Source organism: Mugil cephalus, chromosome 12 (assembly GCF_022458985.1).
Source record: "Mugil cephalus isolate CIBA_MC_2020 chromosome 12, CIBA_Mcephalus_1.1, whole genome shotgun sequence".
Taxonomy (NCBI): Eukaryota; Metazoa; Chordata; class Actinopteri; order Mugiliformes; family Mugilidae; genus Mugil; species Mugil cephalus.
In genome coordinates this window covers 24,157,177-24,174,024 of record NC_061781.1, presented here as the reverse complement: position 1 = coordinate 24,174,024, position 16,848 = coordinate 24,157,177, and the positions used below count along the sequence as shown (strand labels likewise).

General features: G+C 37.5%; 4 protein-coding genes across 4 annotated transcripts; all 4 read right to left on the bottom strand.

The window, feature by feature from the left end:
* Positions 1-1,841: 1,841 nt before the first annotated feature.
* LOC125017190 (olfactory receptor 2AT4-like) lies at positions 1,842-2,777 on the bottom strand. Its single transcript, XM_047600052.1, has one exon. It carries the CDS (start codon positions 2,760-2,762, stop codon positions 1,842-1,844), a length of 921 nt encoding a protein of 306 aa, XP_047456008.1. The 5' UTR covers positions 2,763-2,777.
* Positions 2,778-5,702: 2,925 nt separating this feature from the next.
* LOC125017870 (olfactory receptor 6N2-like) lies at positions 5,703-6,635 on the bottom strand. Its single transcript, XM_047601397.1, has one exon. The coding sequence runs from the start codon at positions 6,621-6,623 to the stop codon at positions 5,703-5,705; it is 921 nt and encodes a 306-aa protein (XP_047457353.1). The 5' UTR covers positions 6,624-6,635.
* Positions 6,636-12,296: 5,661 nt separating this feature from the next.
* LOC125017799 (olfactory receptor 2AT4-like) lies at positions 12,297-13,238 on the bottom strand. The gene has a single exon (XM_047601306.1). It carries the CDS (start codon positions 13,221-13,223, stop codon positions 12,297-12,299), a length of 927 nt encoding a protein of 308 aa, XP_047457262.1. The 5' UTR covers positions 13,224-13,238.
* A 1,908-nt stretch (positions 13,239-15,146) lies between these two features.
* LOC125017804 (olfactory receptor 2AT4-like) lies at positions 15,147-16,073 on the bottom strand. The gene has a single exon (XM_047601314.1). It carries the CDS (start codon positions 16,071-16,073, stop codon positions 15,147-15,149), a length of 927 nt encoding a protein of 308 aa, XP_047457270.1.
* Positions 16,074-16,848: the final 775 nt, after the last annotated feature.

Genomic DNA, 16,848 nt, shown 5'->3' with positions numbered 1-16,848 from the left:
AAATCAAAACAGTCCAACTACAGCATGTCAAGGTTGGAGGAGGTTGCAGAGGTGAGGACCCAAACGCAGGACAATGGATGAGGCAGGAACTCCAAACAAAAAGTTATTTAATAATTAACAAAAGGCACTGCACGAGGCAGGTAAATTCAAAATCAAAAAGGAATCATGGACATGGCATGGAAAAACCATGGCACATGGAACAAGACGTGGAGACATGGAACCTGGTGTGGAGACATTAACGATGCGACAAGGAACAAAGGGAAAGCAGGGCTATATATACACAACAGGGCTCAGGGCTAACAAGACACAGGTGAAACACATAATGACAATCAACACAGGTGAAACCAATGAACAGTTAAGGGACAAACAAGGAAAAAAAAATGTCTGCTGGGTCCATTACTGGTTGCGTCATTCTGTCAAGGTTGGAGGAGGTTGTAGAGGTGAGGACCCAAACGCAGGACAATGGATGAGGCAGGAACTCCAAACAAAGAGATATTTAATAATTAACAAAAGGCGCTGCATGAGGCAGATAAATCCAAAATCCAAAAATCAAAAAGGAATCATGGACATGGCATGGAAAAACATGGAACAAGAGGAACAAAATAAAACAGGAAACACAACATGACATAGACAGACATGACAAAATCACAAGGAAACACGACTGACAGGAAACTAAGAAACTTGGCAAAATAAAACAGGAAACACAAAGCATAATTTACAAAATACACGACAGACAAACCATGACACATTAGAGCAGCACCTTTTGGGCTTGTGGTACATTTAAAGAACGGCAAGGGTTTGATTCCTGTATATATTCATGTAATGTAGTTGATTAGGAATGTGCGTGGCAAATCAAGTCCCATACAAGCATGAACCAATAGAAGACACGTCTTGAATGTACTGCATTTCATTATCCACTAGATGTCCTGGTTTTCAGCATTCAGATTTTCAAGAATAAAGAGATCCTTTCATAAAACAATGGCAAAAAGCAAAAGATGAGACAGTTGAAAAGTGGCGTCTTGGAAAATGTCCTTTTATTCACACCTTCTCAGGTGTGGTTAATGATGCTAAATAAGCCCATACACAAACTGTATTTTTTGTGTCTGACTGCATTTTTGTGCTGTTTTTCTGCTGGCTGTACAACTAATTGCTCCCCAGGCGGATAATAAAGTTTACTAAGACTAAGACTACTGCTTTATTCATTTTCAGGCAAATGATAATCTTTTGTACATTTGGCCTTTAATATCGTATAGGCCCAGAGAGTATCGTGTAAATATGATAATTATTGTTTATCTGGCAACTCTGGTGTCACTACAGCGTCTGTGATTAATATCTGGATCACAGAAAGTGTTGATGTTGCTGGAGTCCATCCATCTGTGTAATAGAAACTATACAATGCAAAGAAATGCAAACAAATATAGAGGCAGACAAAAAGATATTAATTGAGAAGCATATTGTCATATTAAAACTGAAATTGGGCAATAATTTGTGATGTATTAGTCATTTAAGTAGTGATCTGTGCTCTCAATAACATGCAGACAGGAGTAAACCCGATGTTTATATTGTTTCATCACCTGTAACGTGCTGATGCATTGGAAACTGTAATGTTACAGAAGGGAAAAAAGAAAACATAATAATAAAAAAAATGTCTTTATTAGAGACAATGGTTGAAATATGAAGGTCAAGGCCAAGCTTTTCTGTTCTGACTAAAAAGTCTGACATATGGGATGTTTAAATACCTGCAGATCCTCATCAATACTTACCATGGAGTTACACTGTCAAATAAATCCCCACATTAAATACAGTCAGAGAATTAAACATCAAGACCTCACAACTCTTTCCTATGACTTATTGCACTTCAAATTTTTCAAGTGTTTTGAGATTTTCTGCAATTTCAGGCCGTATATGATTGGGTTGAAGAGAGGATTATATATCAAAATCTGCAGTGTCATTATAAAATGTGGAATCTTTGGGACATCCGACTCCAATCTAGCAAGAATAATATCATACCCAACCAAACAAGAATAGTTGATTAAAACCAGCAGGTGAGGCAAACAGGTCTGTGCAGCCTTCCTCCTGACTTCTCCACAACTCCGGTGAGCTACTATGAATATTCTTGTGTATGTGAAAATTATAAAGAGCATGGGAAAGATCGCAATGTCAAATAGAATAACTACACCGAATATAAACATTGCTGTGAAGTTTGTACAGAAACTATCATAAGCGGAGTTGTTGCAAAAAATTCCTTTCAGACTAAATCTACAGAGCTTATTTCTACTGACTACCACAACAGGTACCATAATGTGACAGGCAGGCACAAGCCAGGCTAAAGCAAGCAAAATATTGACTGTTGTTTTTCTCATGATCATTGGATATTGCAGAGGTTTACATATAGACACATATCTGTCATAGGACATGGCTGCCAGCAATAAAAATTCTGCAAAGCTTAAAGTGTAAAATATGAATATCTGAAGGACACAAGCGTGATAAGAGATTACCTGTTTTTCAGATAAGAAGTCAATCAGAAGCTTTGGGTAGAGGTTTGTGCTGAAAAGAATAGAGTTGATCAACAAAGCAGCAATAAAGATGTACATGGGCTCATGGAGGTCACTGTGAATAACAATGAGATATGCAATGGTGGCATTGCAGCAAATTATCAGAATATATGCAGTCAACATGATCACAAAATAAAGATATCTGTATCTGTGAACCTCCACATGTCCATCCAGAGTCATATATGTCACATTTAACCCAGCATCCATTAAAATGGTAAAAGGAAACAAGTCACGGAACCAGACAGTCTCCTACAAACCCTGTGTCGAGCATCCTATTCGTCTTTTTCATTTACAGTTTCTCTTGAAGTACTGCTGTGTTTATCAGATTGAGTCACGTCCTCATTAACCTTCACACAACATGTCAGCAGCATCATCACACTCTGGAGGCCTGAACCCGCAGAGGTACAGCGGTGTGACAAAGTGTTCCTTCCTGAATTCTTATTTTTTTGCATGTTTGTCACACTTAAGTGTTTCACATCAGACACATTTAAATATTAGTCAAAGATAACACAAGTAAACACAAAATCCAGTTTTTAAATTAAGGTTTTCATTATTAAGGGAAAACAAACTCCAGACCCACATGGCCCTGAAAAAGTGCTTGCTCCCTAAACCTAATGACTGGTTGGGCCACCCTTAGCAGCAACACTGCAGCCAAGCCTTTGTGATAGTTGGCATAAGTCTTTTCCACCTGTGGAGGAATTTTGTTCCACTCATCTTTGAAGAATTGTTGTAATTCAACCACATTGTAGGATTTTCCAGCATGAATTGCCTTTTTAAGGTCATACCACAGCATCTCAATAGGATTCAGGTCAAGACTTTGACTATGTCACTCCAAAGTCTTCATTTAGTTTTTCTTCAACCAATCACAGGTGGACTTGCTGGTGTGTTTTGGATAATTGTTCTGCTGCAGAACCAAGTCCATTTCAGCTTGAGGTCATAAACTGATGGCCGTACATTCTCCTTTAGGATTTTTTGATAGACAGCAGAATTCATGATGCCTTTTATCACACTAAGTCTTCCAGGTCCCGAAGCAGCAAAACAGCCTCAAACCATCACACTACCACCACCAAATTTTACTGTTGCTATGATACTCTTTTTCTGAAACAAGTTGCTTTTACACACAAATTTTGTCTCATCAGTCCATAGAGTATTTTCCCAAAACTCCAAAGATGTTTTTCGAGCCAAACTTAGACGAGACTTTATGTTCTTTTTACTCTGCAGCTTTTGGGGATCTTTTAGTCTATTTAAATTGAAGACCTCACAAGACCTGTAATGCTACCATTACATATCTCATTCACAGTGACCTCCATGAGTCCATGTACATCTTCATTGTTGCTGTTTTGTTCAACTCTGTTCTTTTTAGCACTAACATCTACCCAAAGTTTCAGATTGACTTTTTATGTGAAAAACAGATCATCTCTTATCCAGCTTGTCTCTTTCAGATTTTCATATTTTACACTTTAAGCTGTTCAGAATTTGTACTGCTGGCAACCCTGTCCTATGACAGATATGTGTCTGTATGTAAACCTCTGCAATATCCAATGATCATGACAAAAACAACAGTCAATACTTTGCCATCCATGTTCATTGAGGTTGTCTGAAATTAAATATTAATGGATAAAATAGGGACATTAAGTTAAACATCCCTCATTGAGTCATCAGTACTTGGCCTAGAAATGGCCTAAAAAATAACCATAACTTGTTTTATATCTGACTACTTAACCCTCTCTGGATCTCATTAACATACCTATCAACTCTGAGGTGATTCCAGGTTACCTTTAATCTGAAGTTTTGCAATAACATAACAATTTGCAAAAATCCTCTAGGATGTATGTAGGTGAGGATGTTTGTATCGGTCTAGAAATATTGATAGTTCCAATCTGGACGTGTGTTTTTTAGACTCGATCTTCACATCCAAATATCGATACCAAGTCTGCTTTCACAAGAAATATTAATTATGATACCAAATCTGTAATCAATTCCAAATAAACAAACGCAATAGAAGCAACATATGACTTGTGTCCAAAGTCTGTGAGGTATTGTGGGAACGCCACAAATCTGAACAAACACTTGAACATGAACCACATAGAAGAGCGTGGCAAATTTTAGAGGAGGTGATTAGAGGAGTACTGGGAAATTCTCCCCACATGCCATGACAGGCATATAGATGCAGATCACATCAACATGCTGTTGTTTCTTGACTGTTCTTCTTTTCCTTTTTGTTTGAGAGAGCTTTTTTAATGTAATTTGCTCAGATTTTCTAGTTGACTTGTTAATTTGCACAGATTGTCTTTAATTGCTCTGATTAAAGAGAAGTCTGATATTTGGCAGTTTGTTTAATTCTTATACAGAGGTATAAACTACATTTTTCATAATTACATTCACAAATGTTCATTGTTAAAGTCATCTAAAAGTACTGGTATCGCTATCGATGTTGGGATATTAGCCTTGGTATGTCTTGGTATCGGCTCAAAAGGAAAAACAGTGGTATCCACATCCCTAGAGTGTAGTCCGTTGTCTTCACCCTCCAACGACACTGAAGTACTTCACTTTAGCTAATTTTAGGTGACAAAGGTCAATGTGTCTGGTGAGGTGACATTGGCCTTTCCAATATGTGTTCCCAAGACCATGCACACATTTTTGAGTCCAAATACCTAAGGAGATTGACTGTGCAAAATAATTATTTTTTCAGTATAATAAATGGACCTTAAACTCGTTTATGCTATAAAGATTGAATGTCTGGTGGTAGTTCAAGAGGGGAAGAAGTGATATAATCTGCCAATTAAGAAATGTGTACCTCCACACTGTGTGTTCATGCTTTTAATGCTGGAAATAATTACAAGAACTATAATCAATAAAAGCTTAAGTAATAACAGTACTAGAAATAATCATGCAAATATGAAATACATTAGTAGTAGCATGCCAAGAACCAGCTGGAAAAGTAATTACTTATTTAGTGTTGATCATTCTCAAAAAACAGCAGATAGATGCATAGTGATTCAGCATTGCATTGTTGAAGCAGATGATGCTCTTTACTGTACAGCTGTGTTACAGAAACAAATCCTTACATAAAATAAGAAATAAAACTTCCTTGAAATTACATCTCTGGTGACAGTGACATGGCAATCTAATAACAATATTAAGAAACTAGACTATTTTAACAAACAATCTCTTAAGATGTTTATAGATTTCTTTCATTTTCAGCCCATATATTAATGGATTCAATAGAGGATGGTAAATTATGGTCTGTAATGACATTACGAAAGAAAGATGTTGAGGAAAATCTGTTTCCATTCGCAGTAAAAGTACATCAAAAGCAGAAAAAAATGAAAAGCTCATTAAAACCAGCAGGTGCGGTAAACAGGTCTGTGCAGCCTTTCTCTGGACTTCTCTGGAACTCTGATAAGCTATCATAAATAATCTGGTGTATGTGAAAAGAATGAAGAGCAAAGGGAGAGGAATAACATTCACAAATATAACCAAGCCAAATATGTTTTGCACACTTGATCTCACACAGTGGAGTTTAAAAAGTGTGCTATTACAAATGATTCCTTTGAAAGTATAGTCACAGATTTTTTTGTTGAAATTCAGCAGGAATTGCACTGCAAACTGAAAGGCAGGCAGACACCAAGCTAAAGCCAGCAGTATGCACACTGTGTTTCTGCTCATGATAGTTGGATATTGCAGAGGTTTACATATAGACACGTATCTGTCATAGGACATGGCTGCCAACAACAAGAACTCGGAAGCACCTAAAGAATAATAAAAGTACCACTGAAAGAGACAGCCTGAATATGAGATGATCTGTCTCTCAGATAAAATATCAGTCAGAAGCTTTGGGTAGATCGGGGTGCTGGAAAGAACAGAGTTGATCAACAAAGCTGCAATAAAAACATACATAGGCTCATGGAGGTTTTTATGAATGCAGATAAGATACACAAGAGTAGAATTTGTGCAGACTATCAGAATATATGCTGTAAACATGATCACAAAATAAAGATATCTGTACTTGTTAAGTTCCACATACCCACCAATGGTTATATATGTTACATTTAGTTTATTATCCATCACGACTGTCTCAAGAAAACATTTCTTGCTTTACATTATCTTAACAAATGCATTAATTTGTCTCGTAATCATTGTTACCTGACCGTGAAATGGTGTTGTGTCTAATGCACGTGACAGAAATATCAGAGAAGATACAGTCCTACTTTGACTCCAGCTTCAATTGGTTTTATTTGCATTAAAGTCATTAAAGTCTAGACCAAGTTTTTACATCATCCAAGCAACTTCCCCAAACTCCTGAGGCCTCAACCCACGGGGACTGCAGATTTTGTCCCCACGGTGAATGTGATTTGATGTGCTCAAACTAGTTCAATCATGCAGATCACTTTGCAAAGTAAATAAAATCTGAGAGGTAGTCTGCACCTTAAGTCCAGTTTCATTATATAACTGTAGCTTGAATTTGTTTTACGAAAGGTAAAAAAATGTCGATTGTGTCACCAAAGACTTGTGGACATCACGGTTTATAGAATGAGGCACGGTCTTCTTCTTCTTCTTCATGATCTATCCTGTATTAACGTGCATCTTTGTGCAAAAAGAATGACAGCAAAAGGAGAACCTCCTGAAATTCTCAACCAGAGAGAAGCCTCCCACTGTTGCTGCTTCTCTGCCCCTCCATCATGCCCCTCCATGTCTCTCAACAATAGTCTCCAATGATTCCAGACTCCTGTCAACCAGAGAAGCAGAGAACTGGCTGTGTCGCTGAATGTGAGCATTTCTGACTGAAACAACATACAACATATTCTACCTCTATCTGGATCATGGACTTTCCTTAATTGGAGTCAAAAATGACAATATGTGTGCACGTGCTCTTCAAACGCTGCGCAGGCTACAACCCTGGAACAAAAACATCCAAGAAAGCCAGGCGCAGAAGAAATAGAAGGTAAACGGAGTCAGTAGAAGAACCACCTGAGGGATATTTCCCTCTTATCTGCAACAGAAGTAGTGCTATATGTATGAGATTAAAAAGTTGAACTATTATCTTAAGTTATATATTTAGGGGAAGAAGATATAACATTACCGAGAGTGTACTCAAAGCTAACTGACTATAGCTAACTGTAGGCTAGTTATTAGCATTATTAACTGACAGTTTGAAAATATCAAGGGGTATCATCCTTTTTAAAGAAAAATATGTGCGTGCATTTAGTGCTTTAGCTGATGGCTTCTGGTGAATTTTGTGGAAATGAATGGATATATATATAATACGTAAAACGTCCCTCTCACTCTCATGGGGTATTATCTGTGTCATCCTCAAGCTCAGGGAGTTTGAGGGTCGCTGACCCGACAATCAACCCGGGATTTTATCGGCTTGGGTCCATGCATTGACCCAGGTTTTTCGCTCTGATGTTGATGTATCTGCCTGTCACATTCTGATTTTGTCACTCGGCCTGACAGACTGTAACACTGTAGAAGGTTCAGCTCAAAAACAAATCTTGGTCTCCCATGAAGACCAATCTCCGAAGGGCAGAGATTGTGTTCATTCAAATGTGTTGATATACTATCGTAGCATAGGTGAATTAGTCCTACGTCATGTTTGGGAAACTGGACCGATCAGGGAATGTATATACAGCATAGTTGTATAGTGATCTCTCACACTTAATGATGATTTTAATGATCATGGCAGCGCCCGGCATCCGAGGAGAAGAGGAGAATCGGCGGCAGATATCGGGCACTGTGCGAGACACAGTGATTTAGTCAAATATCAGCAACCTTTTGAAGGAGCGGGCGTTTGACTGGTCTATTCTTCAGGTCATCAGCAAACTGATAGCGTTAAAAAAAATACACCATGCCAATTGTTTATTTGAAATGTACACAGGCAGCTCTCACAGCGGTTTTCCAACCTGGAACTTCTGGCAATGTGAAAGCGCACCAAAAGAGAGTTGACCAGGGTCTGAAAATGGATTTTTGCTGTGAAAGCGGTATTACCTATACTTAGGACTGTGCTCTTCTGGACTGAGGCTTCAGGTGTTGTTCCTGGGATGTGTTGGAGCCACTCCCCAACAGGCTCCACCCAGTTTGGGGGTCACTGCCCCCAGTGCTCCTACTAACATGGGGACCACGTTTACCTTAACCTTCCAAAACCGTTCCAGCTGCTCCTTCATCCTCAGCTGGTATTGCCACATCTATCACCACTACCTTCTTCTGTTCTTTGTCCACCACCACAATGTCTGGTTGTTTCTGTGGCTTCTATCACCTCCTTTGGCCAGCTTATGATCCCAGCAGGGTATATATGATGATTGGTAGCGCATACATGTTGATGGCTCTTTTTCTTACCATTCAGCTGAATTTTCAGGACTTGCCCTACTCTCTATAGGTATTTGGTCATGGTTGACTTCCTTGTGGCTTCCTCATGACTTCCATTAGCCTGTGGAATAACAAGGTACTTGTAGCTAACTTGGATGTCTCTTATGCAGCCCTCTGGTAGGTCGACCCCTTCAGTTCTGATCATCTTGCCTGTCTTGGAGACCATCCAGTCACATACTCAGAATGACATCCCAATGTCATTGCTGTATATCCTGGTGTGGATTAGTGAGTTGATTTCTCGCTTGATGTCGAGGGGGTTGAGGCCTATGCAGAACAGCAGTAGTGTTATGTCTGTGAAAATTCTCAGTCATTCAGGTCATGATAATCCAAAAGGCATTAAATTAACTCAACTCTTACCTTCTTCAATTCATTTTTTCCGAACAGAAGAAGCTACTTGGATGAGTGGCGAAACGTCTTCAAGAAATTCCAATTGCCTTTATTCAATGCCTCTTGGAAGGAGTAGCGAAAGCGCCTCTTCTTGGTATATGCCACACTTGATGTTGATTTGGGCACCACTAGCCATTTTGCGTTGGTGTTGTGTGATGCCTCTCTTTCTCATATGCCCTTCCAGAATTCTTGGTGGGTCTGACCGGTTGTCATTTCCCTGTCACTAAGAGTACACCTTGGCTGGTTTGATGGAGAACCAAAGCTATTCTCCTATCCTCTGTCATTTTCATGTTTCCTCATGTTCCTGAGGTTAGGCATTGGTAACATCAAGAAGGTTTAATAAAGATTACATTTTTCATGTGTGGTCATTTAATTTTTAATATGATTGGTCTCCATGCACTATATGAGTAATTGTCTGTGTTTGTAAACATATATTTTGAAACTTAAATGGCACAAAGAACTGATGGCAGGGCTGGACATAATAATTCTAATCACCAGGTAAAAAACAAATGGTGGCAACAAAGAAAGAGACAGACATAGAGACAGAGAGAGTATACATTTTCACAACTATATCCAATAATAAAAAGTTAAGTTAAATGATATTGGTATATTATTACGTTATTGGCTCAGTTATTATATTTCCAAAGATTTTTTTTTCATAGGCCAATAATGTAATAACCAGGTAGTAACATAATAAGTTATTACATTATTAATAATGTTATTGGACAAAAGTTATTTCGTTATTGGTTCAGGACTTTTATTACGTTATTGCCCTATTACATTTTAAAAATGGCAAATTTGAGAGGTGTTGGTTGAAGTGTAGTTGCATGTCCCATCACTTCTTACCTGCATGGCCCAAGGGATTGCAACATCTTATCCTGTGTATTAATGAACATAACTAAACCAATAAGAGCAAATGAATATAACTGATGCAAATGCTGTAACATAAACATTGGTATAAATTAGCAAAGGTTCATAGAGTGTAGTGTCGGTGTAAAACGGTCCAACAACAGCAGAGCAACATGTGTGGTACAACGTGGTACGACACTCTTAGTGATGGTGTTGATGAGGCAAGGGTTTGATTCCTGTTGATCTTTCTAATTAGTTTCATATTTTATGTATATAATTTATTTATAATCAACTTTAAACCACATATCCACATGGTGTGATCAAAGAGGAATGTGCGTGGCAAATCAAGTCCCATGCAAACATGAACCAATAAAACACACGTCTCAGATGTATTACATTTTATTATCCATTAGATGTCTTAGTTTTCGGCATTCAGCCTTTTAAAAATAAAAAGTTTGTTTCATAAAACAATGGCTAAAAGTGACAAAAAAAAGGTGTGACTGATGAGGCTAATTAAGCCCACGGATAAACCAAAGACACCCACACTGCCATGGCAAGTTCTGTCGTTTTTAGAAAATAAAAAAGTGTTCAAGCCATACTTTAAGGGCAACAGTGCAACCACTCTCACCTGGCCATTTCATAACCTTCTTTGCTGATAGTTTGAACTTTACATTACGTTTTTTTTAAGCTTTCATTTTGATCTGGTAAAACTCAACATTTTGAGAAATAAACAAAAAAACTCACTCAAGTGCATTTCCTACATATTCTCAATAGGTAGGCTCATATCAGGGGGTCAATTTGGCCCCTTTGCACATTTTACTCTGGTCCCTTAAGGTAAAATTAACTGTCTTTAATCTACTTATGTACATGTTTTTGTATGGCCTGAACATGAAGGGAGATTTTGATGATGGCGTCCACATTGTTTGTGCATTAAATTTCTATTTTCTCTTTTTTTCTATGCTCTTTTTAAGGATTCTTTATTTTAGGACATTTAGTGTCTTTACTGATAGTCCTCTAACTCAGTGTTATCAGATTGGAAATGAATAAACATTGTTCTGTCGCTTTATAATTATCATAGTTGGGTTAAACTGTATGTTATATATACTGAAACAACAACAAAAAGTGTCACACTAGGACAATGCATTTAATATCAGAGCTATTTCATGTGCATGAAACTGCAATCACCTAAGGTACCTATACACACAGAGACTTGGCCATTTGAATGAAACTAATTGATTTTTGAGTTTGTTTATCCTTGGTACCTAGCCTTAGGAAAAACAGCCTCAAAAATTTAATTGTGCCAATTACGATCAGTCTCATTAATAATTTGGGGTCATCACCTGTCTGCGAAACATGTGGGTGATTGAAAAGGTATTGTTTGAGTGCCTTTTTGTGTGGTTTTTCTGCTGTCTGTACAACAAATTTCCCTCAAGGAGGATAATTAAGTTTACTATTATCTTAATGCACTTTCAGTCAAATGGCAAACTCTTGTACATTTTGCCTTTTTTTATCACATAGGCCCGGGCAGTACTGTATAAATATGATAATTATTGTATATCTGGCAACTCTGTTGTCAATAGAGCCTCTATGGTTAATATCTGGATCATGTTAAGTGTTGATGTTCTTGGAGTCCATCCATCTATGTAACATACAATTCAAATAAATGCATATAAATAAAGCAGCAAACAAAATGGTATTTATTGTAGAAGCATAATAAAAGTGAAATTGGGCAGTAATTTGTGATTCATTTAGTCCTTTAAACAGTAATCTGTGCTGTTAATAACATGCAGACAGGAGTTAACCTGATGTTTATGTTGTTTCATCACCTGTAACATGCTGGTGCACATGAAACTGTAATGTTACAGAAGGGAAAAAAGAAATAATTAAAAAAATGTTGAACTTAATCATTACCCTCAGAGACAATGGTTGAAATATGAATGTCAAGGCCAAGGTTTCTTTTCTGTTCTGACTAAAATGTCTGATATACGGGATGTTTAAATACCTGCAGATCCTTATCAATACTTACCATGGACTTGCACTGTCAAATAAATGCCCACATTAAATACAGTCAGAGAATTAAACATCAAGGCATCGCATCTCTTTATTAATAACAATTAAAAAAAAAGAACTGTAATGGACTTAATTCATTTCAGCCAGAGATAATAATTTTTTTAAGTGTTTGGAGATTTTCTGCAATTTCAGGCCGTATATGATTGGGTTGAAGAGAGGATTATATATCAAAATCTGCAGTGTCATTATAAAATGTGCAATCTTTGGGACATCCGACTCCAATCTAGCAAGAATAACGTCATACCCAACCAAACAAGAATAGTTGATTAAAACCAGTAGGTGAGGCAAACAGGTCTGTGCAGCCTTCCTCCTGACTTCTCCACAACTCCGGTGAGCTACTATGAATATTCTTGTGTATGTGAAAATTATAAAGAGCATGGGAAAGATCGCAATGTCAAATAGAATAACTACACCAAATATAAACATTGCTGTAAAGTTTGCACAGAAAACATCATAAGCGGAGTTGTTGCAAAAAATTGCTTTCATACTAAATCTACAGAGCTTGTTTTTAGTGACTACCACAACAGGTACCATAATGTGACAGGCAGGCACAAGCCAGGCTAAAGCAAGCAAAACACTGACTGTTGTTTTTCTCATGATCATTGGATATTGCAGAGGTTTACATATAGACACATATCTGTCATAGGACATGGCTGCCAGCAATAAAAATTCTGCAAAGCTTAAAGTGTAATATATGAATACCTGAAAGACACAAGTTTGATAAGCAATTACCTGTTTTTCAGATAAGAAGTCAATCAGAAGCTTTGGGTAGATGTTAGTGCTGAAAAGAATAGAGTTGATCAACAAAGCAGCAATAAAGATGTACATGGGCTCATGGAGGTCACTGTGAATAACAATGAGATATGCAATGGTGGCATTGCAGCATATTATCAGAATATAAGCAGTCAACATGATCACAAAATAAAGATATCTGTATCTGTGAACCTCCACATGTCCATTCAGAGTTATATATGTCACATTTAACCCAGCATCCATTAAAATGGTAAAAGGAAACAAGTCACAGAACCAGACAGTCTCCTACAAACCCTGTGTCGAGCATCTTATTCATCTTATTCATTTACAGTTGCTCTTGAAGTACTGCTGGTGTTTATCAGACTGGGTCACGTCCTCATTAACCTCACACACAACATGTCAGCAGCATCGTCACACTCTGGAGGCCTGAACCCGCAGAGGTACAGTGGTGTGACAAAGTGTTCCTTCCTGAATTCTTATTTTTTTGCATGTTTGTCACACTTAAGTGTTTCAGATCAGACACATTTAAATATTAGTCAAAGATAACACAAGTAAACACAAAATCCAGTTTTTAAATTAAGGTTTTCATTATTAAGGGAAAACAAACTCCAGACCCACATGGCCCTGAAACTGGTTGGGCCACCCTTAGCAGCAACACTGCAGCCAAGCCTTTGTGATAGTTGGCAATAAGTCTTTTCCACCTGTGGAGGAATTTTGTTCTACTCATCTTTGAAGAATTGTTGTAATTCAACCACATTGTAGGATTTTCCAGCATGAACTGCCTTTTTAAGGTCATACCACAGCATCTGATGGATGCACGAACTGATGGGCGGACATTCTCCTTCAGGATTTTTTGATAGACAGCAGAATTCATGATTCCTTTTATCACACTAAATCTTCCAGGTCCTGAAGCAGCAAAACAGCCTCAGTTCATCACACTACCACCACCAGATTTTACTGCTGCTATGATATTCTTTTTCTGAAATGTGTGACTTTTCCAAACCTTTTCCAAAAATGTCCTTTTATTCACACCTTCTCAAGTGTGGTTAATGATGCTAAATAAGCCCATGCACAAACCGAAGACACCTGCACTGCCACAGCAAGAAGGTGACAGCTATCTTAATTGCTTCAGAGTTCCAGCCAATCGTATGTATTTGTTTCAATAATTCATTTTTAGAAATAGAATTTTTTCAAAAAATAATGCTCAAGACATACTTTAGGGGCAACAGTGCAACCACTCTCACCTGGCCATTTCATAACCTTCTTTGCTGATAGTGTGAACTTTACATTACGTTTTTTTTAAGCTTTCATGTTGATCTGGTCTCAGCAGTGTTCAGACTAAAACTCAACATTTTGAGAAATAAACAAATGCTCTTTTTAAGGATTCTTTATTTTGGGACATTTAGTGTCTTTACTGATAGTCGTCTAACTCAGTGTTATCAGATTGGAAATGAATAAACATTGTTCTGTCGCTTTATAATTAACATAGTTGGGTTAAACTGTATGTCATATATACTGAAACAACAACAAAAAGTGTCACACTAGGACAATGCATTTAATATCAAAGCTATTTCATGCGCATGAAACTGCAATCACCTAAGGTACATATACACACAGAGACTTGGCCATTTGAATGAAACTAATTGATTTTTGAGTCTGTTTATCCTTGGTACCTAGCCTTAGGAAAAACGGCCTCAAAAATTTAATTGTGCCAATTACGATCAGCCTCATTAATAATTTGGTGTCATCACCTGTCTGCGAAACATGTGGGTGATTGAAAAGGTATTGTTTGAGTGCATTTTTGTGTTGTTTTTCTGCTGACTGTACAACAGATGCTTATGTTGTTTCATCACCTGTAACGTGCTGATGCATATGAAACTGTAATGTTACAGAAGGGAAAAAAGAAATAATTAAAAAAATGTTGAACTTGATCATTACCCTCAGAGACAATGGTTGAAATATGAATGTCAAGGCCAAGGTTTCTTTTCTGTTCTGACTAAAATGTCTGACATACGGGATCTTTAAATACCTGCAGATCCTTATCAATACTTACCATGGACTTGCACTGTCAAATAAATGCCCACATTAAATACAGTCAGAGAATTAAACATCAAGGCCTCACATCTCTTTGTTAATAACAATTTTAAAAAAAGAACTGTAATGGACTTAATTCATTTCAGCCAGAGATAATAATTTTTTTAAGTGTTTGGAGATTTTCTGCAATTTCAGGCCGTATATGATTGGGTTGAAGAGAGGATTATATATCAAAATCTGCAGTGTCATTATAAAATGTGCAATCTTTGGGACATCCGACTCCAATCTAGCAAGAATAATATCATACCCAACCAAACAAGAATAGTTGATTAAAACCAGCAGGTGAGGCAAACAGGTCTGTGCAGCCTTCCTCCTGACTTCTCCACAACTCCGTTGAGCTACTATGAATATTCTTGTGTATGTGAAAATTATAAAGAGCATGGGAAAGATCGCAATGTCAAATAGAATAACTACACCAAATATAAACATTGCTGTAAAGTTTGCACAGAAAACATCATAACCGGAGTTGTTACAAAAAATTCCTTTCAGACTAAATCTACAGAGCTCATTTCTACTGACTACCACAACAGGTACCATAATGTGACAGGCAGGCACAAGCCAGGCTAAAGCAAGCAAAATATTCACTGTTGTTTTTCTCATGATCATTGGATATTGCAGAGGTTTACATATAGACACATATCTGTCATAGGACATGGCTGCCAGCAATAAAAATTCTGCAAAGCTTAAAGTGTAAAATATGAATACCTGAAAGACACAAGCTTGATAAGAGATTACCTGTTTTTCAGATAAGAAGTCAATCAGAAGCTTTGGGTAGAGGTTAGTGCTGAAAAGAATAGAGTTGATTAACAAAGCAGCAATAAAGATGTACATGGGCTCATGGAGGTCACTGTGAATAACAATGAGATATGCAATGGTGGCATTGCAGCATATTATCAGAATATAAGCAGTCAACATGATCACAAAATAAAGATATCTGTATCTGTGCACCTCCACATGTCCATCCAGAGTTATATATGTCACATTTAACCCAGCATCCATTAAAATGGTAAAAGGTGACGTAGAATGAAACGAAACAAGTCACAGAACCAGTCAGTCTCCTACAAACCCTGTGTCGAGCATCTTATTCATCTTATTCATTTACAGTTGCTCTTGAAGTACTGCTGGTGTTTATCAGACTGCGTCACGTCCTCATTAACCTCCACACACAACATGTCAGCAGCATCGTCACACTCTGGAGGCCTGAACCTGCAGAGGTACAGTGGTGTGACAAAGTGTTCCTTCCTGAATTCTTATTTTTTGGCATGTTTGTCACACTTAAGTGTTTCAGATCAGACACATTTAAATATTAGTCAAGATAACACAAGTCAACACAAAATCCAGTTTTTAAAATTAAGGTTTTCATTATTAAGGGAAAACAAACTCCAGACCCACATGGCCCTGAAACTGGTTGGGCCACCCTTAGCAGCAACACTGCAGCCAAGCCTTTGTGATAGTTGGCAATAAGTCTTTTCCACCTGTGGAGGAATTTTGTTCTACTCATCTTTGAAGAATTGTTGTAATTCAACCACATTGTAGGATTTTCCAGCATGAACTGCCTTTTTAAGGTCATACCACAGCATCTGATGGATACACTTTTATTCCTTCAGGATTTTTTGATAGACAGCAGAATTCATGATGCCTTTTGTCACACTAAATCTTCCAGGTCCTGAAGCAGCAAAACAGCCTCAGTTCATCACACTACCACCACCAGATTTTACTGCTGCTATGATATTCTTTTTCTGAAATGTGTGACTTTTCCAAAATGTTCAACTTT

What these genes read in the sequence shown, in the direction of transcription:
- LOC125017190 (XM_047600052.1), bottom strand. Translation starts at nt 2,762, where the DNA reads ATGGATGCTGGGTTAAATGTGACATATATGACTCTGGATGGACATGTG.
- LOC125017870 (XM_047601397.1), bottom strand. Translation starts at nt 6,623, where the DNA reads ATGGATAATAAACTAAATGTAACATATATAACCATTGGTGGGTATGTG.
- LOC125017799 (XM_047601306.1), bottom strand. Translation starts at nt 13,223, where the DNA reads ATGGATGCTGGGTTAAATGTGACATATATAACTCTGAATGGACATGTG.
- LOC125017804 (XM_047601314.1), bottom strand. Translation starts at nt 16,073, where the DNA reads ATGGATGCTGGGTTAAATGTGACATATATAACTCTGGATGGACATGTG.